The following is a 24,249-nucleotide window of genomic DNA, read 5'->3' on the forward strand; positions in this document are numbered from 1 at the left end:
ATACCCCACATTATCATGCATGAAATGAGACTCACCGAGTAGCCAGGATCTGTTCCCTGCGTGTCGCTCCATGTAGCGTGGTATTGTAGAGTTCCTCAAGACCATAGAATCATGGGTTGATCCAGGAAATCGGGCACAACAATGTGTAAAGATTCTGTTGGAGTCACACACCATCTGTACATTAAGAGAATGATATTGTTTCCGGTTGCGGTACTGGGCCTCCATGGCATGTGGGACAACCAATTCCACATGGGTGCAGTCGATGGCACCAAAGCAATCCGGTATGCCGGCCAGTGCATGGAATCCAACTTTTGTGTTAGTAATGTCATGCTCCGAGCGTGGTACAGAGATGTAGTCGTCTGCGTGCTTCAGGAGGGCTTTGAGCACTTGCGATAGTGTCCGTGAGAACAGTGGCTGTGAAATGCCATGCAACTGTCCGACTGTGTGCTGGTAGGTGCCTGTGGCCAGGAAGTGGAGTACAGACACCACCTTCAGTAGGGGTGGGATGGCGGTTGGGCTATCTATCATGCTGACAAGGTCAGCGTGTGTCATGTTCACAATGGCGGTTATGGTGTCCCCGTCCAAACGGTAGAGGGTGTGGATCTGCTCAGCAGTGAGGTTGAACGGATGAGCTCGGAGGCGTGGGATTGCGGGCTGCCTGCGTGGTGGTAGTGGCTGTGCTGGTGGGCCTTGCTGGCCCTGCCTTGCCCTCCTCCTCCTCCTGCGTCTCCTCTGTGCGGCCGGTTGTTGTAGTAGTTGGTGTTCGTCTTCTTCTTGAAGTTGGAGTACTTGCAGTGCTATCAGGTCCCCCAGGGCCAACATCGCTAGTCCTGCCGGTAGCATTTTGGAGTGGGTGTGGTTGTGGGAGGGGGTTGGGTGTGCAATTTATGTGTTTTCAGGCTGTATAGCCTCCACCTGTGGTGATTCATTCCACCTGTGCCAGCTGCAATCCCCTTTGGGCGAGCACTGTACCGAGGTTCACCGACGGGCGGGGCGTCCCATTTGTGAGTGAAGCCAGTTGCCATTTTCACACACTGCCGCACTACATGGATGAATTTGTGATTTCAAGCGGTCACAGATGCCTTATCGACGTGATGTTGCAAATGAGGAATTCGAAGGACAGCGCTTTCGGTTTTCAGCTAGCGGCGAGGAGACGCCCACAGGTCTGACTGCAAATATAACGTTCTATTGTTTAATGTCCTTGGGACAGCGGCCATGGCGAGAATGCAATGATTGATATGAATAGTATGAGATGCGCAATAGCGTAGTGGACGATAAGGCAGGACGTTCCCAAATACATGTTACTTCACAACACTAGGATTCCGGGCTGGAGCACAGTGGATTTTGCAGACTGCATTACGCACAGACTCAATGGAAGTTTCAAATGTGATGTGAGTAAATAATCAGGCGTTTTCATACCGGGATGAGGGAATGATGTATGGATGCATGGACAGATGATTTAATTGAGAGTTTGCCATGTACATGGCTTTTCGGGATCTATCCCCTTCCCCTGCGCCATGTGATGCAGAGCTGCCATAGTGGGACCATCGTCTATCTGCCCTTGTTGAACCCTCCCTGTCTCGACGCGCCTTCAAACACTTGTGTCTATGCACGTTACGAATCCCATCTAATGGATTCTGTCTTAACAGACGCATGCACACAAACACTCGTTTGTAATAGTGTTTTCACCTCGATTTATATAGTTATGATTCGCAAGTGATTTTTGGGTGGAAATAATCCTTTTGAGTGGGCTAGCATGCATATGGCTGTGGATTTAGTGTGATCATTGAAGTGAGTAATACAAATGAAGTTCTGATGCCCATGCTATTCTTTTTCATTTCATTTGGGTGACAGGTATCTCCTCCCCTTTTGCCGCTGCCATCTGTATGCCACTCCTGCAGATGGCTTTTACTCCCGACACCTGCTGCTTCGAGTTAATCAGTGGAGCACCATTACGATCTTATGGGACGATCGCCAATGGGCCACATGCCCTTACGCAGTACTAGTGGCTAGGAGCTACATATCAGCCTTTCAGCTGGACTAGTGCCTACCTAATGGGACGGCCCTGCGGTTCTCGGCGCTTCCATGTTGCCTTTTTGAACGTGAATGTAGCCCCTGTGTACCATGAAGGAACAGGGCGTCACACAAGGAGAAGCTGGTCATTTATTGCGGATGCAGCCCACAGTAATGGAAAATATTTTGGAGTTTATGACCTAATAGCTGTATGGGCTTGGTGAATTTGAGGTGCATTAAAATTTGATTCTGATTTCAACCGTGTAGCGTTATTCTTTGCAAGTAATGTAGCATATTTCTATTTGTGGAGCGGTGTATTGTGAGGAGATCTGCATTGGGTTCCGGCTTCTGAGTATAGTTGCGTGGTACTGTACTGGCCGCGTTTGCCTACGAAGCACAGTAAGGTCAGGGATGGGGCCTGCCATTATGACTGTTTTAATGATGTCATGCTCAGGGGCGGGGGATTAGCTTTTGTGTAACAGATGCTGGTCAGCCAGGTGGATTGGTGGAATGATGTGATTATCAGAAAATGGCTGGTCACAGGTGCCTGTGTTTGCGTGCGTTTCTTGGAGGGAGACTGAGGTCATGTCCATTGGAATAGCTTCTGTATTCGTGCCATCTGTGCCCTGCAGCTCCCATTGGCCCCTCTTGAGATGAGCCTGGCTGCTCAGTCACTCTGCACACTTGTGTGGTACATGCTTATGCTGATGGTTGGTTTGTTTACTGGCATGAGTACAGGGCTGGTGCAGTCTCCCTCAGGATACTGCTTTGAATGTTGCCTTACACTGGTGTCAAGCGATGGGGGCCTGTTGTTGTTTTGTCTCATGTTTCAGGTCATATTGCTGTACTTGAACCTTCACGTGCCTGTGCTGCATCAGTACGGCAATGGTGCCATGCCAAATATGGATGGCCACTCACAAGGCACTTGGAGCCCCTACATTCATTTGTTCGTTGGCATGCATGGGTGACTTGTGCATTTCACTGGTTGCATTGTGTAACTTCATTGCACCTACGAGGTGTTGTGCAATGTGGGCAGGGAGTGGTGTACAGGCACTCAGTAGGGCCATTTACGGTTGGTTCGCGATGCCGTAATTCTCACCATGGCGGAATGGTACTTTCCGCCATGCTTGATGGCGTTAAGTGAATGTCCGCTAGGGTCAGCATTCGCGTACCGTTGCGCCATGGTGGTAATTACGGTTTTGCATGGCGCGCGTGCGCGTACTTGGTGCAGTTTGCGTTGGCGTTCGCTGATGGCATCGTACTTTACGGTGACGGGTCATAATCGCACCGAGCGGTATTCAATGGCGGTGTTGCATTTCCGCCATCGTTTTTCGATTTCCGCCAGGGTCGTAATGAGGGCCAATGACAACTTTAATTTCACCAACACACATCACAGTCAAAGGATTAGAGTAGACTTTGAAGAAGGGTCTACAAGAAACCAAACACCAAAATAGTTTAATCCAACTTTAAACTTTTACATGCTACCTCAGTGGCAAGTGATTGACCCCAAGCGCAATATTAGGAGTTCTGTAGCATACATCAAAGCCTAGATTGAAAGAAATCAATTTTCACAAAATAAAGCAGATGCCAAAGTTAGTTTCCCCAAGACATCCATATTCCAGATTACTACACCAGCAATCAAAGATTGGCCCCAGGACGTCAATCTTCAGAATACTACCCCATAACTAAATTCTTATAACACCTCGGGTTCAGAATACTACACCAACGACCAAAGCTTATATCCATAGACCTCCAATTTCAGAATTCTGTACCAGAGAGAAGCCTCATCACAACACTCATCTTCAAAATACCATATAAAGAGCTAAATGTCTGCAAGCTCAACCTTCAGATATGCTCACATCCATTTTCTGAAGCTCAAACTGTGGCCAGCTGGCTGAGAAGATAAAGGTTTAGCTGAAGCAAATGCTCTACTATGCAGAGAAACCATAAGCTCTATCCCTCTGTATGCAGACTCACCTGAAGTGGAATTAGATACATCTTATGCTGTAATCAAACAAAACACCACACATTAACTCTCGGGTTTGGGATTGGGGAGAGATGGAGGAGATAAGGGTTGGAGAGGAGACAGATGCAACAGAAGTGGATCACTGTACCTATAGCCTGATGCTTTTGCCGAAGGGATGATGGCCGTTTCACAGTTATTCCTGGACTGGAGGATGGGCTTGAACGTGCAGGGGTCTGCACTGATGAAGAGGATGGGCTTGATCTTGCATGTGGCTGAATTGGCGAAGACAAGTCCTGCTGTTAAGAAAAATAAAAGCTCAAAACAGGGAAGACTTAAGAAACAAATGGGAAAAAAGATCCATATTAGTAGAGAAGAAAAGTGGATGTGAGGTAGGAGACTGGAGGTGAGAAGCTAGACCAAGAAGGACTTCTAGTTGCCAGGCTACAAGAGCCATGAAGAACAGGTAGAAGTAGAGATCACATACCTCAGCCTGCTCCTGGCTACACAAGGGAAGTTGGTCTGTTTTCCTTGTCACTGGTCCCAGCTCCACTGAGCGAACCCTCTCAGCAAACTTAAGGGAGCATAGTGTTTCACTTGTGTTCTTTTCCACAGGAGACACCTAGAGTAATTGGGCAGAAGATATCACTGAGCACATGCACAGGTTGAATCACCCTCAACACCCTGGAGCATCCCCGTTTCACATTCATAATGCTAGACGTGGGAGTCAATCAAAACTCATGTGGAAAGCCAGTTAATCATTATTAAATCCTGAACTTCAGATTATCTTTCTATGGACTATTTTGTCTCCGCTAGCCCTTTCATGTACATTTGCATATACACTCCTATGAGCCTATGCTTGTTCCTTTCAAACATGCTCTTTTGAGCTGACCCCTTCAATCCCCATGTCTTTTCTTCCAGAACAATCACTAACAGCCCTCAACTTTTCAGAGCCCTCACCTGGCCGTATTTGCCTTTGAGACCATACTCACCATGCAATTCGTGAGTAATGTCATTTCACTACCCTTGCAAGCCCTTCCCTCCCCTCACTAAGACACAATCCATCTCCCCTGTTCATGCTAAGCCCCACCTGCCTTCTCATCTTAATTCTTTCTCATCCTCATTTCTCCGTTGTGCCCACTTCTGCCCCTCCTCCCTCCACAAACCATAACGTCCCCACTTCTGTGTCCATCCATGAGGCAACCCACAGTGTCCCATACTGCGTTTGTTCTTCCTGATCCACCACCCACTTCCTTTTCCCAAGTTGCACCAGCTTTCCTTTCTGCTTCATACAAATGGAAACAGCGGACTGTAACCTGAGCATATTAACCAAGGCCAGTGTCTCCATCTTGAGCTTTGCCCACCCACTCCCTTCATATGCTTCTCCTACCAGCATCAGAGAAGCCAGCTGAGAACCTGCATCATTCTTCGGTGCTGCTGTGCTGAACTTGCCCCTCGATTTTGGGACACCCATGCACCAATTTAAAAAGCACATCTTCACATTTGTTCTTTAACTTAGGGTTCCTCATTATTGAGTCTAAAAACTCACCCCTCGATCGTTCATAGGTCGAGCAACATCAAAGTTACTTGACCTATTAACTTCTCTTAACTCTTTATATTCTGAGCTATCACTTGCCTTTCCCTGAACGTCCCATACTTTCCCCAGACCTTCTAAAGCAGAACTGCCCTCCGTCCCCGAGCAGCTAACCAGTCCAGTTTTATCTTCTCAACCATTCTCCTTAGCACTATCTCCTGAGCAGTGACATGCTCTTAGTCGCATCTAAATCATTCCGTGCCACTACTCCAAGTTTCTTAAACTCATTCTCTGCCTCACACAAGCATCCCTTACAAAACTGTTTGGCTCGTTTCTAATTGCCCCTTTTTTTACCTGCACCATCATAAGGGTCTTGCTGTCTCCACTGAGTGAATCCTGCAGCAGGTAAGTAAGCTTTGAATTGCGGAACGGGACGTGAGCCTGCCGTGTCCTTAGGGCATAGATCACATCCCCCAGTGCAGAAAGAGACTTGTTGATGTGCTGGGCTTCTCTGAGCCGGGAACCCTCGGCTCCGGACTTCCCCACACGCTCTGATCCGGCAAGGTCCACCAAGTTCAGCTTCCCTGGGGTAGAAAGAAGACGCAATGGGAGCTTTTAGGTGGGAGGCAAAACGTTTACTGTACACCTGAATCAATGATATTGGGGCGTCATCTGCAATACAATTCTTTTATGCAGAGTTCTACCTTTTCATTATCGACAAATTTTCACTTTATTTGGGAACCAGGTTTACCATCTCTAAAATCTTTACATGAATGGTAGGGCAGATAGATCTACTTGCAACGGACATTTTGGGAAAGAGCAGGCAGAAGTATGCTAGTGTAGCTTCTCAAGCAGGGTCTGCTTGCGGAAGTGAAACAAGCAAGTGGGAGTCTACAGCAGTTTATGGGATGCGGAGCAGACCTAGCATGTGTGATAATAAATAGGTTTCTTGGCCATTTGATGCTTCAGACCCTGCAAAACCACTGTGCCATTATTCTACTTTTGATTTTCTAAATTCTTCAACCATCTCAAAACGAGAGTCAAATCAAGTTAATCACCACATATAGTAAAGGGAAGAAATGCAGGATTGATGCCAATTAAAATACAAAATTTAAAAAAGGAAACATTGTATCTGGCAAATTCTCACACCAAAATAAAAGCACTTTCTAGGTATGTAACAAAAATGATTACTGAAAAAACCAGCACTCAAAGACACCCTAAAAGTAGGTGGATGCCTCTAGCAGTACACAAACAGCAGGCGGAAAACCTTGCAATAATGTTCAGCCCATATATATGTGGCAGTCGCCGCACTATAGTAAAGTGGAGTATCAAGTTCCATAGCAAACCCGAAAATGTAATTTCTACTAACTTCTGACTTGTATGACTGATTTGGATGATATTGGTCATGGATAGCCTGGAAATTCTGGGAAGGATTCATTTGAAAATGTTATTAAGAAAGCAAAAAACGCTGTTTTATGCCTACTCCCATTAATTTCCCTGTTGAGAAAAAGTCAAATTTCTGCGCACAGCAAAAACCGCTGGACGGCATTGGACCAGATATCAAATAACTTGGGCACAAAGTGTGGACTCTACTTCAGGGAGGGGCCTGGGGTTATTCCATACAGTAGTTAAAATATTGGACTGAGAAGGGGGGAGTCCCCTTCTCCAAAAATTATAGCTGCGTGTCCCACAATGCTTCAGCAAGGCTTTTTGTTCGATGTGAGATAACCAGGGTTATTACGGGTATAATCGTGGTTAGCCGAAAGTAGAAAAAAGCCAGTTGGCGGCGGAAAAAATGATGAAATGGCATCAGGCTAGAGGTAGGTAGAGAAGGGACACCATCTGAAATTGGGGAATTCTTGGGGGTTGGGAACCAAGTTCAGAGCTCAAACATTTTTGCATAACCAGGGTTATAGTGGGAATCACCTGGATTATAGTAGAAAACGGGATCAAGAAAAAAAAAAGTGCGTCACACGAATAACCGGGGTTATTTTACAAACTTTAGTTATCGTATGAATTACCGGGGTTATTTACAGCTAACCAGGATTATTTATAGTACATTACTATTATCGTGGCTATACTCAACACAGTTATGGGAAAACTTGTAAAAGACAGTTCGGCTACTGTGTTACTTTAAGGAACTGTATGGTGCAATATGGAACAAAGGCAATGGCTAGTGGGCCCCAAAAAAACCTATTCGGACAAAAGGTCAAGGGACATGGCAAAAAGAAGTGACAATGGTGTGCACGGCCACCACCAGGCTGCATGCCCACAATTAGTGTGCTGCCGGGTGTGAGCAATCGCTGCCATGCCATGCCCCACACAGACTTTCAGCAACAGTTGAAGATCTGGCTAGCACTGGTGGCTGTCCTGCATAAGGCATTGGTCGGGCATAGCCACAGGTGAGTACAGGTTTAACCCGGGCAGGTGCTTACCATCTCCACCACCACCACCACCGGTATTCTTGTGCTCTAGGCTTGAAGGTTAGTATGCGACCTGTGATCAGTGCTGCACCTGCACAGAGCAAAACACTACACACCAGAAGGGCAAACAGTTCAGGCCCATTGACACTGTAGCTGCTCTTGAAGAAGGCTGTCATCCTAGTGAAGAATGTGTGACTAATTGGACTGCTCAGTGTAGCCAGAGGCATCACACATGCAGCACATTTGCACAACCATTGCCAGTGGAATACCCGCTTGTGCCTTTTTTTGCAGACTGCGGCTTATAATGTACAGCCCACCTCAGCTCCTTGTTGCAACTACCACTGTTCTCTTGCCACTCCTCCACTGGTATCATTCCTCCTAACTTAATAAGTGCACTACTACGTCAGTGACTGAAGAGGGGAGTGTAAGGATTGGGTTTCCATTAAAGAATGCATAGATCTCAACCTACTGATTATTCAAAGAGGGTGGTAGGTAGAAGTTGTGATGGTTTGCTTTGAAGGTAATACGTTTGAAGTAACCTTCAATATAATTTTGCCTGAGTCTGACACATAATGTCTACCTTTTGGATTTTCCCCAAATTTGGGGGAGATATACTTCACCCCTCCCCCCCCAACCCCCGTCCCATGTGAGCCACAAACCTGTGGTCCGGACACCCGTGCTGTAGTCCACCCCACTGATGGTGATAATGAGCAGGGCATGCGACCGGGAGCTATGTTCGTTGAGGTTGGTGCACTCTGTGGCACGGTTTGTGTGTCCAATTTCAAAAACCTATGGAGAAGGAAAATCAGAAAGGTGGTTAGTGGCATCCTCGTTTTCCTATGAAGAGTTTCCTTTACATCCTTGGCAATCATCCAATACCTGGTTGATATCTTCCACGCTCGTCACTGTAAACTCCACCAATCCCGGCACATACAGCTGCCCGCTTCCATCTGGCAACAACTTTATGTCTAGTTTCTCAAGTGGATCCTTTCCCAGTAGGTCTCTGGAAAATGATAGAATCAATCACACAGAGGAAAAATAGATAACTAAGTTTCCTTCTCAACCTCAGAACAAATCAAGCAACAAAAAAACACAACACATCCAATTGTTTGATTGACTAAATGGCTTGTGATGGAGGTTACCAATTTATTTTTTACAGCGAAGAGTGGCCAATGCGCTGGGAAGTCTTTAGGAAATTACAAGAATGTGTGGCAGACAAAAATGGACAGTCAGTCGGATGGGGACTTCAACACAAGTGCAAGCGTAAAGATCATCGTCATCATCTAGAACAGTGGATCATAGTTCAGGCTAACCTATGAAATCACATGCTGTTAGAACATCACTGCACCCTCAACTTGTGGATGACCTTGCAAGATTTATTTTCTAATAAGCATTTGAACAAAAATGTTTGGTTGTGAAGTTTGAGCCCTTTTACACAATGTCATCTATGAAATCAATAGAGAAAATGGAAAAACGTAACTTCCCTTTTAGTAGGAGGAATAGGAAAGAAGCGTTTCCGCGTCGCATAAAAAGCATTTGCTAAGCTTGAAAATGTCTCATTTGTTTTGGGAACAACCCTCCTCTGATAATACAGTATTTATTTATGCTCTGCAGTTGCCGTCTCCAGGATACTGCGATTCTTGAGACGAGTTGAACAACATTCTTGTTACTATACAAAAGTGGCAGTTGTTTCACTGACTCTTCCCCCCTGAAGGCTCAACTGTCTGCAGAAAGTTTACATAGGATCTTTTTTCACTTGCAAATCTCCCTTCAGCTGATGCTCACCACTTACTGTGACCACCTGCTTCGCGAACCTATGATTACAGGTCAGTAACAAACTAAATTTAATAAATTCGCTGAAAAAAATAAAAAGCAAATTAACATGTTTTGCAAATTATTGAACCCCCCCCCCACCCATAAATTATAGCTTTACATGTAGAATTGGTATTTACATTGTTGCGCATGTACACTTCGCATTCTACTACACTTCCACATTCAGAATTGTGTCTGGGAACCTCAGTCCAGTAGAAATACTAGTAGGCTTGTGCATTTCCAGGGTTGGTGGGTACAAACAACCAAACTGGTCCCTCACAGTGGGGGCTTTAGCCACCAGCATAAGCCCACAATCCGAAAGAGCTGCAAGGCTGTTCGTTGCATGTGCCTTCTGTACTGCATTGCACTCTGCACACTACCCTCTCCTCACATCGAACTTGAATACAACTCAAATGTCCAATTCAGGTCAATCCACTGTTGACAACGATGAGGAAGCCTCCCAGGCTCCCTTTGTAACTACATCCCACTCCTTTCTGACTTGGCTTAGTGCCATGGAAATAGAAGAGTGGCTCAGCATGGAACCCCAGCCTCCATATACACGGCAGCCATCTCATTAGTTTTGTAATTTCTTGCAGGCACAAACTGGTTGCAAGATTTCTGTGTCCTGTTTTTGTCCTCACAACTGATTTTGGTGCTTAGCACCCGAGAAGTTACCCAGGGATCTTAATATCAATAAAGCCATCAGTGGTGGTATGTACCGTCTGGTATTGTCCCTTACCCCACGAAAACAACCTTCCCTCAATCTGGCAGGCTATTATAGCCTGTCACTTAGGGCTTCACCGCCATATAAAAGTGGAATGTTGGCAAGCGCTATTGCCAATAAAGGTGTGGATGCGGCAGCTGTTACTGCACGCGCTCCTCATGCAAAGCCCATTTTAGGCCTGCCACATGGTGTCCCTGAACAAAGGAGGCACAAGAAAAAATGGGTAGAACTTACCGACTACTTGCTCAGCTCATCTCTTTAGCAGACACTAAAGTAAAGCAAAAAGGTTCTACTTACCTTTAAGAGTCAGTGACTTACCTAGATTTTAAAAATGTTCCAGCTCCCTCTGCCCCTCAAGTCTCTGGAGAGCTGGTGCTCTGGATTTGATCAGGATTTTTTAAAGTCTGCGATACCCTCCTATTTATGGAAATGCCCTGTCGCATTGTGTTGGGGAAGATTTTCTTTTTGCTGCTTTCCTCCTAGACTTCTATGCACCAACCCTTTCTTTCTGCTTTGTTTTTAACTCATGTCCTGTCTTCCCTCGTTTGTGTTAATTATTATGGAGACTGATCAGTCCAGAAGGCATATAAGTGCTGATTGAAGGTCTATCTTTATGGAGCTCTTGTAGTTTTACAACTGCACACATCACGCTACAGTGATGTGCGGTTAGTCTACTTGAGATCCTTATTTCTTTTTCTTGTGCAACTGTGGGCTACAAGTATGTGTCGAATGTGGGCTGGTGGCAGTGGATATGTTTTTGTATTTTTGCACTTTTGCAAATACTGCATATGGCTACCAAGAGTGCCACGAGATTCTTGCCTGTCCTTTGACCATTTTTTCTTTGGCCATCTTCCTTCCCTTTTAGAACTGGAATGGACTTATATTGAATTACCTTTCCCGGAAAACACATTCTGGTGCCTGAATGTCTGTTGGTGGGCAAATGGTTCCACAAGTGGCTATTGGCTAGCCACACGCCAGTCTGAATGGTGCAGATCCTTACCATTGGTGGTGTTAAGACTGTAGGATAGAAACACTGGTGGATGCGATCTGGCTTCCAAAAGTATATGTTAATTATAACTATCCTCGCCCGCAGCATAAATACCTAGAGGCTCTACCCAAAGCTACCAAAAGAAATAAGTTAATTGATATTGGATTGGTGAGTCACGCAGGGCCAACAAAGTAGTAATGGTACAATACAGGCTTGGTATTCAGTTCCTTTATTTCTTAAATTCATCCATAAATAACTCAACACTGATTTATTCAGATTGTATATGACTGCTTGCAGCCAACACGTGTTTCGACCATAGGTCGTCCTCAAGGCAAGAATGATGTGCTTGAAATTTCCTTTATGACGTTGGCAATTCCTCACAAAATATATATATATTGTCGACTATTGACTGGCAGTTTGTCTCCTTAAGTGTATTCTTGTATGATGTGGTTCCCTTATATAAACCTCATTAGGTGTGTCGTGCTTTCGCAGGGACAATTCCTGGTGCCTCACAATGTTGCCATTGGTGGACCTGGGTGAGCTTCCAATCCAAATCCTGGAAACGAGGAGACCACCTGCAGCCATTCCACAGATCACTGTTGGAACCAAAAACCCCTGCTAATGACACAAGGAAGCAACTTGCAGATGACCATCACCAACTCCAGTGCAGTTCTGGTTAAGCTCTGCTCCTCTGGATGAACTCAAGACCCTGGTTGGTGCTTTGACACCTGGACAGGTGGAAACAATATAATCCTATGATAATCTTAAAGGAAGTTCCAATGTAAACTTTTGAGCAAACTAGGCTCAAAGCTTTTACATGGGAGCATCCATTTTGCCATTTCAGGCAGCCTCCTCAGCTCATGTTAAGCTCTGCCCTGGAGGCCCTACTGGGAGCTTTTGCTTACTGCAGCCAGAGCAGAGCTGTACATGAGCTGAGGAGGCTGCCTTCACTTTCATTTTACGTTTTCGGTGCTCCCCAAGCCCAGGGAAGCACAGAAAACGTAAAACAAAGGCAAAAAGCAAAGCCGCAGCATTTATAAATACAACGTTGTATTTGTGATTGCTGTGGTTGGAAAAACACGGAAATCATAAATACAACAATGTTTTATTTCTGAATGCGGCGACTTTCGCTTTGAGTCTCTTGAGCTCCCCGCAATGGTGGATTCCAGGAGACTCAAAGCGATAGCCGCCACAGTCAGAAATACAGCGATGTTGGGGGAGCCCAGGAGACAAAGCGAAAGCCGCCGTAGTCAGAAATACAACATTGTTGTATTTGTAAATGCTGCAGTATTCTTTCTACGTTTCTCGGGCTCTGGCAAATGTAGAAAGAAAACCGCAGCATATTTAAATACAAATATTTGCTGTGGCTTCAGCTTTGAGTCTCCTGGGCTCCACCGGGCTGGGGGAGCCCAGGAGACCCAAAGCTGAAGCCACAGCAAACAAATACAACATTATAAATGCTGCAGTTTTCTTTCTAAGTTAGAAAGAAAACCGCAGCATTTATTTTGCAGTGCTTTTAGAAAAGAATGAAATTTAAAGCACTAACCAGCAGCAGCTTGTGTTCATCTCTGCTCTCCGGTAATAATGAAGCAAAAGCCACCTGCTGGTAGCTTTTATTACAGCTGGCTGGCTTTTGCTTCAATGGTGCCGCAAGGGCAGAAATTAACAGAAGCACAGGAGGTTCATCCACTTCACAAAATGGATGCCTCCTAGTGCTCTAAATGTGCGACTTTGAGCCTCATTTGCTCAAAAGTGTACATAGGAACTTTAATGAATATTTTTTATATATTTTTGATCATGACCCATCTTTTGAGCCAATAAAATTTTTGAGTGAACTATTCCTTTAAGCGCGTTATAAAAGAAGAATGATAATTTATCATAATTACTGCGTCCTGGCCCGATGTCTGGTTTGGGGTTTTGGCCAATGGTTATCCTTCCTGGGCTACCTCTGGCCGCCTAATGGCCCCACTGTGCGTTGGGGCATGCCTTCCTTGCTGGCACCATCTCCAGGCTGTTTTACAGCCGCTTCCCACCTCTTCCAATTTGCCTGCAAGGAAATTTAGACTCTAGATCTGCCTCATCTGCTCTTTAGGACCGCCCTGTGTCACCCGCCATAGTCTTTATCATGGGACCATTGTCTGTAGCTGGGCTGTTCCCCCTCTTTGTCCTCATTGGACTGGGGTTCAAGTTTCAACCTGTAAACTACACCTAGAAAGACTCCTAGTACCTCAAGTTGTTTTTGTTTAGCCTTCCTGGAATCAACTTTTGGAGAGAAAACACCTAGTACTTACCAATGTCTCCTGGGGTGGTGGGTTATTCGGGATATTCACCCTCACAGATCCCTGTGGTCCAGGGTACAGACTATTTGCAGCATTTTCCCAAAGGCTTATATTGGGGCGTGTTCTGCTGCGCTGAATCTTCTTCTGGGGCTCCTAGTTCTTAACCAATCTCTGGAGCTCTTCAATTGGGTCTCCGGTGCAACTCCGTGTGGTTATCTGCTGCCAAATCTGCACCCATGGGGGTAGGACTGGAACTCTCCTGCCCTTTTCCTCCATATGTGCAACTGCCTATTGAATTTGCCCTGTTGATTTCTATGGGTAACATTTTACTCACCTGAAACTCTAATGTGACTTTGGGGGTACTTACCTGCAACTGGATATATTTCCTGCATCCAGTTTGGGTTTAGAGTTTCAGGCCAAATACTTGAATTGTACCATGTACCAGTGTTTTAATGTATTATTAAAGATACACATTCCACTTCTGCTAAAGTGAATGCTTGATTACACTGTAACTGATGCTGATGACATTGCATCTATTTTTCCATGAAGTGTAATACCATGGTGTTCTCATTTTACATGCCTTATGTCTCTCTCCCTCTCCAGCATGCCCTTAATTTACTCATGTGTGCATTTGTATTTTCCAAATACTATTTCGTAGAGGTTTAGAATTAGTTTGACTTTCTTAGTTTTGGCATTGGGATCCGTGAATGACAACTTTAACTGTGTTTTAATGTCTAGCTCCCTTCTCTTTCCGCTCCTGGTCTTTCTTTATATGTAACGTGTTTATCACTAGATGGTGTACCTGCAATGTAACATAGGCACTGGATGCATCTTTATGGCATTTACTGTTTGTATAATATACTATGCATATTTTGACTGTGTGCTTTGTAACTAACTGCTAAATGTTCCACATGTGTAATCAAATAAAGGTGTAGGTTTTTCTATGGATGGGTGCATGTACTTTTGTGTCAGCCTACTCCCTGTCCTAGAGTTAAGCCTGACTGCTCTACTACCATTTTTCCTTTGGAGCTGGTTGCTCTCTCTCACCTTATAGTTAGTGGCCGTACAGCCCTCCTCAAGAGTTCTGTGCGAAAACCACCCTTAACACAAACAAGGCTTTTTGGGGAATCTGACATCTTGTTCCCTCCTGTGGACCAAGCAATGGAATTAAACTAGATTTAATAAAGTGATTCCAACGATATGCTGCACTCGGACGAGGGTACCAAAATGAAAATATAAGTACTTCTTTTCCAAGCTTTATACGACAGCAGCTTTAAAAAAAATGGTGCACAACATACTTTTCTTTACGTAGAGATGGCCTACCATGTACCTCGCCGGAGACCTGTTAATGCTTGAAGAAGGAGTTATTTGTGGAAGAGATCAATGATGCAATAAAGGGACTTCCGCGAGATTGCTGAATGAAGCTCCAGGTTCAGATGGCTTTTCAGCTCAATTCTATAAACAATTGAAAATCAATCTTGATGCAGTCATTTAAATCCCTTTGTTGTGATTTTCTTTGTGCCGCTTTCCTTCCATTGACATCAATGGAACCTGGCAAATTGGGTCGCTGTGATTTGGGTTGCTAGGATTTGAACCCTGTCTGGGCTTTTGGAGGGAAGTAGATCGTTTTTGCTTTATTTGACTTTCTCAGCTTATCACGTTTGGTGGCACTAGTAAGTCCCTTAGGCTACCAGTGCAGGGGACCCTGATCCCATGTGCGAGATTCGTTTTTGTTTCAGTGTAGCACACATCGCCTTACAGTGAAGTGCTGCAGGGGAACTTTGCACCCTTTTTCCTTTTAGTAACAGTTTCCTGGCTGTGATCAGACGAGTTTCAACTAAACCCCCCCCCCAAATACCCCCGGAGTGATGGGAGAGAAGGTACCACTAATTTCTCTTACCCGTTTTCTACAAGGAGGGCTTTTAAAAGACATTTCTATTACTTACCTTTTGGCTTTGGCAACAACTGGGTGCGAGAACTTGGACTTTCTATACCCCCGCCCTCTTTCAACTGCGTATTTACCAGAACACTGCTGCTTTTGGGACAGTGTTGGGGCAGAATTTAATTTTTGGAGTTCTGCAATCTCATTTTATGCAACGCCTACTGCTTCCGCCCCTCTCAACTCTCATTTTGGGGGTATTCTAATGTACTTACTGAAGGTATATGGTGTTGCATCGTCCACAAGGTGCCCAGTAGCCCCCCCCCACCTTTTTGCCCTGGTTTAAGGCATTGGTTTTAGGGGGTAAGTTAGTGGCAGCTAATATTTAGTTTTGGCTTCACCAGGGGTCCAAGGTCATGCACTGCATTAGTAACCCAATGTACCTTTATGGTAGCCATTGGAGTATTGATGGTCTTTTTAAGTCCTACTTTTGCCATTTTTGTTAAGGGCTTCCTTTGTTTAGGAAAACCATGGAGGTAGGCCGCAAAATTGTTATTCTGCCCACATGGCTTGGACTGGTCTAGACCAGTATTTGGCCCTGGGCACGCCACTACACTTGCTTTGGTGGTGGGCCTGTGTGTTGGCAGTTTGTGAAGAAAACCTGATTGGCTGGCCACCAAATTCGTTGTCATCTCACCAATCCTATTGGAACCTGTGCTAATCTGTGTGCTGTCCTTGGATCAGGAATATGATGGCAATTACTGTGTGGCTTTGTATTCAGAGTGCCTTCTGCTGTCCTTGGACTTCGTGCACCAGCAAGCTCTGAGGCAGACCAGGTGGTGACTGTTGGGCACCCATGTCCTTTGAACTGCCCCTTTATGCCATACTATAAAACTATTCAACAGAGGCAGTCAACAAGCGTGACATTTCAAAGAGATTACAGTGTAGTGGACATAGGCAGATTACTGGAACAGCCATGTTTCCACTGCTTAGATGCAGTAACTGGAAGGCTCGAGCCTCCTGCTTTCGCACGTTTGAATTTTGGATGCACAAGTCTGTAAAAATAAGGGATTCTAGAAGGCCCGGATGGCCAGGAATTAGTGATTTTTTGCGATAAGTATGGTGGGGCCGACTTGGAGATGCATTTGTGGATGATTGAGAGAGTCTTAAAGGATATTCTTTCTCTGATGGGGAGCCAATCGACCGCTCTGCGGGCAGCAGAGATGTGCTCAGAGCAGGGAATATTAAGCGCTGAGCGAAAGGCATTATCTTGGATAGTATGAACTTTCTTTAGATTACGAGATGAGGTGCCGGCAAATAGGACGTTAGTGTTCTAGTCTGGCTCCCACCACTGAGCGGGCGATGGTTAGACAGTTGTCACTAGTGAGGAAGGGCCTGGCAGCACTAATGAGAGGAGTAGGCTGCCGCTACGGAGGTGCCGTTAACTTGGCGGTAGAGGGTAGAGTCAAGGTAAACTCCTAGTGTTTTCAAGGAGGAGACTGGGATCACTGAGCCATCAATGTTGAAGGCGGAGTATATAAGGTCCGGTTTCTTTAGCGCCGAGGTGGGGCCAATCATGAGAAGTTCTGTTTTCTCATCATTGAGGTAGAGTCCATGGGTGGCCATTCATGCTTGGTTGGTGGCATAGGTGGAGCTCAAGGTAGCAGCATAAGCATGATAGGATCCTGAGAGAGGAAGAAGAATGTGTGCGTTGTCAGCATAATTGGTGTAAGCAATGCAGAGGCAGTCTTGGTGGTCGAAGAGGGTCTCCATGAAAACATTAAATAGCATAGGGGACACGCAAGTACCTTGTGGCACCCTGCAGTTGATGGGGGGAGCGTTATGCACAGGCATTCTCCGCAAAGAGTCACTACTCTACCTTCAAGGAAGGAGGCTATCCAAGAGGCTGCTTTGTTGGAGAAGGAGGCTGAGGATGTCAGACCAGGTCGAAGGCAGCGGACAGATCTAAGAGGAGAAGCAAGGCTAACTTCCCCTTGTCGCTGAACTCGTCCATCTGATTTTTCAAGTCTAAGAGCGCTGATTCCGTGCTGTGCCCTGGACGGAAGCCGAATTGTCGCATCCCGAGGACTTGGTTTGACTCAAGATGTTGAATTTGAATATAGGCAGCCCTGCCGAGAATTTCGAGGAGAAAGGGAACCCTGGTGATGGGCCAGTAGTTGTTGGGGGAAGTGGGATCAAGAGTGCTTTATTTATTTATTTTAGGAGCAGGAGGAGCCAGGCTTCCTTTAGTTAGGATGGTAACACTTTGGTAGTGAACAAAGGCGTTAATGAATTCTGTGATTAAGGGTGGTAAGGTTTCAGCACAGTATTTGACCAGAGGGGCTTGGCAGATATCTCCTTTGAATCTTGATGGTTTGATGTTTAGGAGAATGCGCAGTTTCCCGAGTGGTGATTTTTTTGAAGATGAACAAGGGCGCTACAGGCTTATTTGAGATGGGCGCATGTGAAGGCCTGTGCAAGAGTTCGAAGCTTGTTTGTTGGCAGACATTTTTTAACGTGTCAATTGTTAGCAGCAAGGCCTCCTGGATACTATCGCCCTAGGCAGCGTCTGTGGTCAGGGTATTGGCTTGGGGGTTAGGGGTTTCTAGTTCTCCATGGATGGAAAAAAGTTCTTTTGAGTTAGAATTGACATTGGCAATCCTGGTGTTGAAGGTGCTAGATTTAGCTTTGGTAATGGCTTCCTTGTATTGTTTGGACAGGTTTGAGAATTGGAGTTCAGTGGCTTCTCAGGGTTTGCTATTCCAGCAGGTTTCGGTAAGTCTTTTTTCCGTTCTGAGGGTGGCCAGATAAGGGTTATACCAGGAGTAAGCATGGATTATGGGTTTGAATTTTTTAGGTGCCAGCAGGGCATTGGAGTCAATAGCACTGGCTAGGGTTTTGGAGTAGTGGTCAGCTAAGTGCAGCGATCTGGGATTAAGGCGCCGAGGCAAGAGGAGAGGCACAGCGGGCAAAGGAGGGAAGAAGAGACATGGTGGCTGGTTTGGCGTGTGGGCCACAGGGGAGCGAGAAGGTGATGACATGATGGTCCGACCAGGGGCATGGAGAGTTGGCTTTGATGGATATGTGGCAATTGTTCTCGGCTAGCCAGTCGAGCAATCGCCCCTTGATGTGTGCGGGGTTGAGTATACATTGTACGAAGCCAAGGGAGGTGAGGGCGTTTGCTAAAGAGCTACCTGGTGGGATGGTCTATTGTGTAGTGGTGATAGTGTAGCCTGTTGGGATGGCAAAAGAAAGAGTTGGGCTGGAGGCCATGGGGAGCCAAATTTCCGTGACAGCTAGTGCATCAAGGTTGTTTACCATAAGGAGATCATGGATGTCCAGGGCATGTGCACGCAGAGAGCATGCGTTGATCAAGGCTAGGTTGAGGTGGGGGTGTTCGGGGTGGTTGCAATAGCAGGCATATTGCATTCCTGTGATGCTTTAGAGGCAATGGGCTGTGCAGGCGGCGGCAACAGATAAGCAATACTTGAAACATTACACTTCTGAAGGGCATTGGTGGAGATGGGCTGGGCAAGAGGATGCAGCATACATGCAGCACTCTAATCAGTATAGGATATATTACGTTTCTGTAGGACATTAGGCGGTGTCGGAGAGGGCCGGGCACAGAGAACGGTAATGTCACTGGATGTAGTAAAGTTAGGAGAGATCTGAGTGAGAAGGCAAGCTTTACTTTGTGTGAGAGTTTTGCTGGGAAACCGTGTCAGACCTGCTAGGCAGTTTACTTTGTGTCGGAGGGATTTGCTGAAAAACGCAGTGTCGGTCCTGCTAGGTAGGCAGGGCACTCCAGTGACTGGGGTAAATCTTCAGATCCAGAGCTTTCTGGAATCCAACAATTCACTGGGATGACAATCTGGCTTCCGGTCAGGCCACGGCATCAGCCCCAATGGATTTAATGATTCAATTAGAAAACATCAAGGATGCCTACAAGTGAGCACTCTTCCTGCTACTTGACCTGTCTGCAGCCTTTGATTTCGTTGATCACCATATTGTATGCAAACATCTAGCATCAGCAGCTACTTTCACACCTGGATTGCCTCCTGCCTCTCTGAGAAAACTATGAGAGTGTTCTCAAGCAATGAAACAGCCCCAGTCACATGCAGTGTCCCTCAGGGTTCCTGTATCACCCCCAACACTTTGTAACATCTTTACTATGCCACTATTCGACCTGCTAGATGGTAAAGGAACCACCTACATTAACTATGCAGATGACACACAGGTCCTGCTCCCCTTCACTTGGGGACTACGACACAGACTACCGCAATCTCTGCACCATCTACCACATCATCCAGACCTGATGACCTCCCACCATCTCTGCCTGAATGATGAAAAAACAGAGCTTTTGCAGATTGGTTCACACCCCACACTCAAGAAACTTTGCCCTTCCATATACCCTCAAAATGAATCAAGTCTCTAGCAGTGTAAATACCTTGGGCATGTACATGGATTACATGGCCTCGCTCACCAGACATGTTAATGCTATTGTCTCATCTGCCACCCACACCTCCAAATGAATTAAAGCTTGCAGACACTTCTGACTGCAGAGAACACGATCAGCATTGCTAGAGAACTTATTGGATCCAGGTTAGACTATTGTAATGCCCTTTTTGGTAGAACCTCCTCATAAAACATTACACAGTTTGAAATGATTCAGAACAATGCCCTCAGTGCAGCTCCCAACATCAGTAAGTGGGACCACATCTCAGCAGCAAGGAAAGAGGCACACTGGCTTCGTATCCAGGACTGTATAATCTTCAAGTCACTTTCCTTCATGCACATGTGTCTCTCCAACTCTGCACACAACTATCTGTCACAATAATTCTCCAAATCCGACTGTACCAGACCTACGCACCTAGTATACTCCATCCAACTGTATGTCGCAAGATTCAGAAGAACTAAATCAGGGGGTACCAGCTTCCCGGTCCTGGCTGCTAAGAACTGTAACGCTTTCCCCTCATCTCCAATCAGAACAATCTTACTGGACCTTCAGGAAGCAGCTTAAGATCTCACTATTTCCTAACTAAGTGGACTGCTCAAGATTAGTTTGACATACCTGTAACCTTGCTTCTCTTAAGATTGATGCCGCCTGGTTAAGTGCGCTTAACAAATGCAAATAAATGTACTGTACCAGACTGCAAAACTAACAATCTAGCTTGTTTTCCTGCAGTCATTTCTTGCTATGAGAGTTATTCGAGACATAAGGACCCAAACTACAGTGAAGAGGAAAACAAAAAGCACTAACAATCTAGAAAATCAGCAGAAGTATCAGTCGAAGAACTGGCAAAATTGTAGAAAAGGCCAAACGGCAAGCCAGAGCAGACTTTAAAATAGAATCGGACTCAGCTAAAGGCTTGTGCAAAAATCCATTACTTTCTTTGGTAAAGGGCCGAAAATCGACCTACCAAAAAAGGTTATGAGCTCACTTTAGGCAAAAAGAGAATTATGGTGGTCACTGGCCAATTCCGCCAACGTGGGGGATCAGCATACTTTTTGGAGTATTTTAAACACCAGGCAAATGGCCCCCTTATGAAGATTGGACTAACCACATTGTCAACACGATAGGAGCAGGCCCAATGGGACACACTTTATTGAATCAAACTAAAAATAGCTGCCCTCTCTCGTTTATGGTTATGCAAATAGCTAAGATCAAATTAAAACCTCTAGCGAACCAGGCCCGGATGGTACCTGTAATGTCCTATTCAAATTGAATTCTCTCACATGGGTGGTTGCTGTACACTTCTTGTTTAACATCATCATCCATACTAATTGTGTATCAAATCTAGGTGAATGTAGAATGTAGCCATTGGTTTGAAGCGGGGTGCATGCAGAATGTAGCCACTGAATTTAATGTAGGTGATTCTAGAGTGTGGCACATGCATTGAATCTAGGCAATGGCTAGAGTGTAGCCAATATATTGAACCTATCACACTCCATGCTTATGGAATTTAGCCGAAGGCACGACCACCGATCCGCACGCATCTGTTATCATACACTTTGCACAACACCTTTCCCGTAAGAATGCAGCTACCCATCACAACAATAATTCAATAGGTAGCTACACACATGACTATCCCGCTCTCGCATCCCCCATCTAGACTACCTCTCACCACCAATCCATATGCCAGTTAGACATGGGCGGCTAGCGGGGACTTGGCCACCCCTTCATATCCTTGTATTGGCCAAAATACACACACAAATCTGCTAGCACTTCCTCGAATTTCTCATACCTGGACTTCGGTCCCTTAGAGAGCGTTACACCCACAGCATGTTGTGACCATACCAATGGTGAAAGGCACTAGTTTCCTCCGAAAACCTGCTGGTGTGAACATGTGTTATGCGGATGATATGGTCCTTGTGGACCAAACTCCATTGGGCCTTCAGAGATCTATGGTCTGTCTGGAAAGGTATGCAGAGGAAAATGGAGTAAAGAGAAACCAGAAGAAAACAAAATTGATGATTATGGGTGGGAAACAAAATAATTTCAAATTCAGTTGGTACCTAGGAGGGGTCAAAATTGACATAGTAAATTCTTATGTTTATCCGGGAAGTCCTATTTTCTCACAACCAGTCATCTATATAAGGAGTTAACACTGTTGAACACTAGGTATGTGGCAGGTCATCAGTATTTTTGTGAACAGGAGATGTGGGGCCAATATTGAGGCTTTACGTGAGGTCTACGTCAAAAGCATGGTACCGGCAATAATGTATGCCCTGGAAACTCTTCCAGAGAGATGTGTATTGTGTTTGGGCCATTTAGAGCGGCATTTATTGCATACCATGTTAGGAGTACCTCAGACAGCGCCCGTCAAGCTCCTGCGTTTTAAGCTGGGCCTGACATCACTGAGAACATGCTGGAAGATAGCTAGATGCATGTTATACATAAGAACTGAGCAGAAATCGGATGCACCGTGCACTGAGTAATAATCTGGTGGAACATGGGGCGCTTGCCCTAATTTGGCTTACAATTAACGTATTATTTCGGCACAGCAACATTTTAAGGCTGTGTGTATTTTTATGACTGATGTTGAGGATACAGAGCATTGTAAGACTACGTTTAAATTGAAATCTGTATATAATAAGGTGGAAACTGTAGAACAGTTGACTGAGAAAAAAAAGGTATGCAGAATCTGTAAAGCAGAGTTCATTGAATTCCCCAGTGAGTTATCTGACCAAGTGGAATAGTGTAAAATTACACAGATTTATATTAGATATGCATATGAATATACTACCAGTGCAAGAACACATTGGTACGCGGCAGGGGATACCTAGAGAGAAACGTAAGGGAATAGTTTCTTACCTGTAACTCCATTTCTCCAGCATTGGTATCTTTCATGGATTCACATGCTTAGAATATTCCCCGTCGTCAGGCTGGGAATCCTCAGTAAATTATATAGACCTTTTCCATAGGAAAAATTTCAACACTTGTGTCCTATCTAGGTCGTTTTGGGCCGCGTATGCCTGTGCCACTAGGACGTAGAGGTATAAGTAGCCCCGCCCCCGCGGCTCCCTCAGATTTCGACCCCCAAAGTAGTATGGGGGGACATCTGGTTTGCATGCTAGGGGAGGCCGGCGGGCGCATGTGAATCCATGAAAGATACCGATGCTGGAGAAATGGAGTTACAGGTAAGAAACTATTCCCTTCTCCAGCATTGGATCTTTCATGGATTCACATGCTTAGAATAGATTGTATAGCAGTATCCCCCATTGTTGGAGGTGTGTATGCAAACCAATAACACTAACCATAAATGCATATTTGCCCTGGCTAAACTTCAAAAAATAGTACATGCACAGCTAAAAAAACAATTTAAAGTACATTAGCCGAAGGATATACCCCTTTATTGGGGCCTACCTTATTGAAACAGGTGTCGTAGGACTGCACGACCCATCTGTGTATCCTCAGCATGTTGTTCGAGGCAAGAATGCCGGGTAAACGTATGTGCTACTGACCAGGAAGCCGCCTGACAGCGGAATCCCAGACCACAATGGCGCCGACGACTAAGTGGATCTCGTCGAATGGGCTCTTGGACGGTTTTCCAGCGGTTTTCCAGCTTTTGAGTGGCAAAAAGAAATGGTAGATGACACCCATCGGTACAGTCCTTGTTTTGAGATTGCTTTACCTTTAGCCGAAGGGCCATAAGCCACAAATAGCTGTCTAGTGTCCCTGAGATTTTGAGTGCGATGGAGGTAAAATTTCAGAGCTCTTCTCACGTCCAATGTATGGGGAGTCCTCTCCGCAACAGACGAAGGTGTTGGAAAAAACGTTGGTAGCACCATAGAAGAGTGCTTATGGAACATGGTAGGGACTTTAGGAATGAAATGAGGATTAGTAGCCAACAACTTTATTTTTGAAAAATCTCAAGTATGGTGGATCGATCACGAACGCTTGTATTTCTGACAGACGTCGAGCCGAAGTAATAGCCACCAGAAAGGCCAATTTCCATGATCAGAATTTCAATGACGACGATGACATCGGCTCAAAAGGAGCCTTCATTAGCACTGCTAGAACCAGGTTAAGACTCCAGATCGGAGGAAACTACTTCTTTGGAGGAAAAGTTCGGAACAATCTTTTCATGAAATGTTTAATCAACCGGTCACTAAACAACAGAGTTGAATGTC

At 45.4% G+C, this 24,249-nt stretch overlaps 1 protein-coding gene across 5 annotated transcripts in view; it reads right to left on the reverse strand.

The window, feature by feature from the left end:
* Nucleotides 1-24,249, reverse strand: part of KIFC3 (kinesin family member C3) — a 632,740-nt gene that overhangs the window by 13,904 nt on the left and 594,587 nt on the right. For 3 of the 5 annotated variants that reach the window (XM_069654325.1, XM_069654306.1, XM_069654334.1), the window contains 5 exons: nucleotides 8,813-8,936; nucleotides 8,593-8,722; nucleotides 5,865-6,094; nucleotides 4,464-4,598; nucleotides 4,128-4,275 (listed from right to left, as the gene is read on the reverse strand). In XM_069654325.1, coding sequence (XP_069510426.1) covers nucleotides 4,128-4,275; nucleotides 4,464-4,598; nucleotides 5,865-6,094; nucleotides 8,593-8,722; nucleotides 8,813-8,936 — 767 coding nt within the window. Of the gene's footprint in view, nucleotides 1-3,990; nucleotides 4,018-4,127; nucleotides 4,276-4,463; nucleotides 4,599-5,864; nucleotides 6,095-8,592; nucleotides 8,723-8,812; nucleotides 8,937-24,249 lie in introns of all 5 variants that reach the window. The other 2 variants (XM_069654318.1, XM_069654315.1) reach the window with 2 other exon arrangements.

The sequence above is a fragment of the Ambystoma mexicanum genome, chromosome 1p (assembly GCF_040938575.1).
Source record: "Ambystoma mexicanum isolate Mex_15411 chromosome 1p, UKY_AmexF1_1, whole genome shotgun sequence".
Taxonomy (NCBI): domain Eukaryota; kingdom Metazoa; phylum Chordata; class Amphibia; order Caudata; family Ambystomatidae; genus Ambystoma; species Ambystoma mexicanum.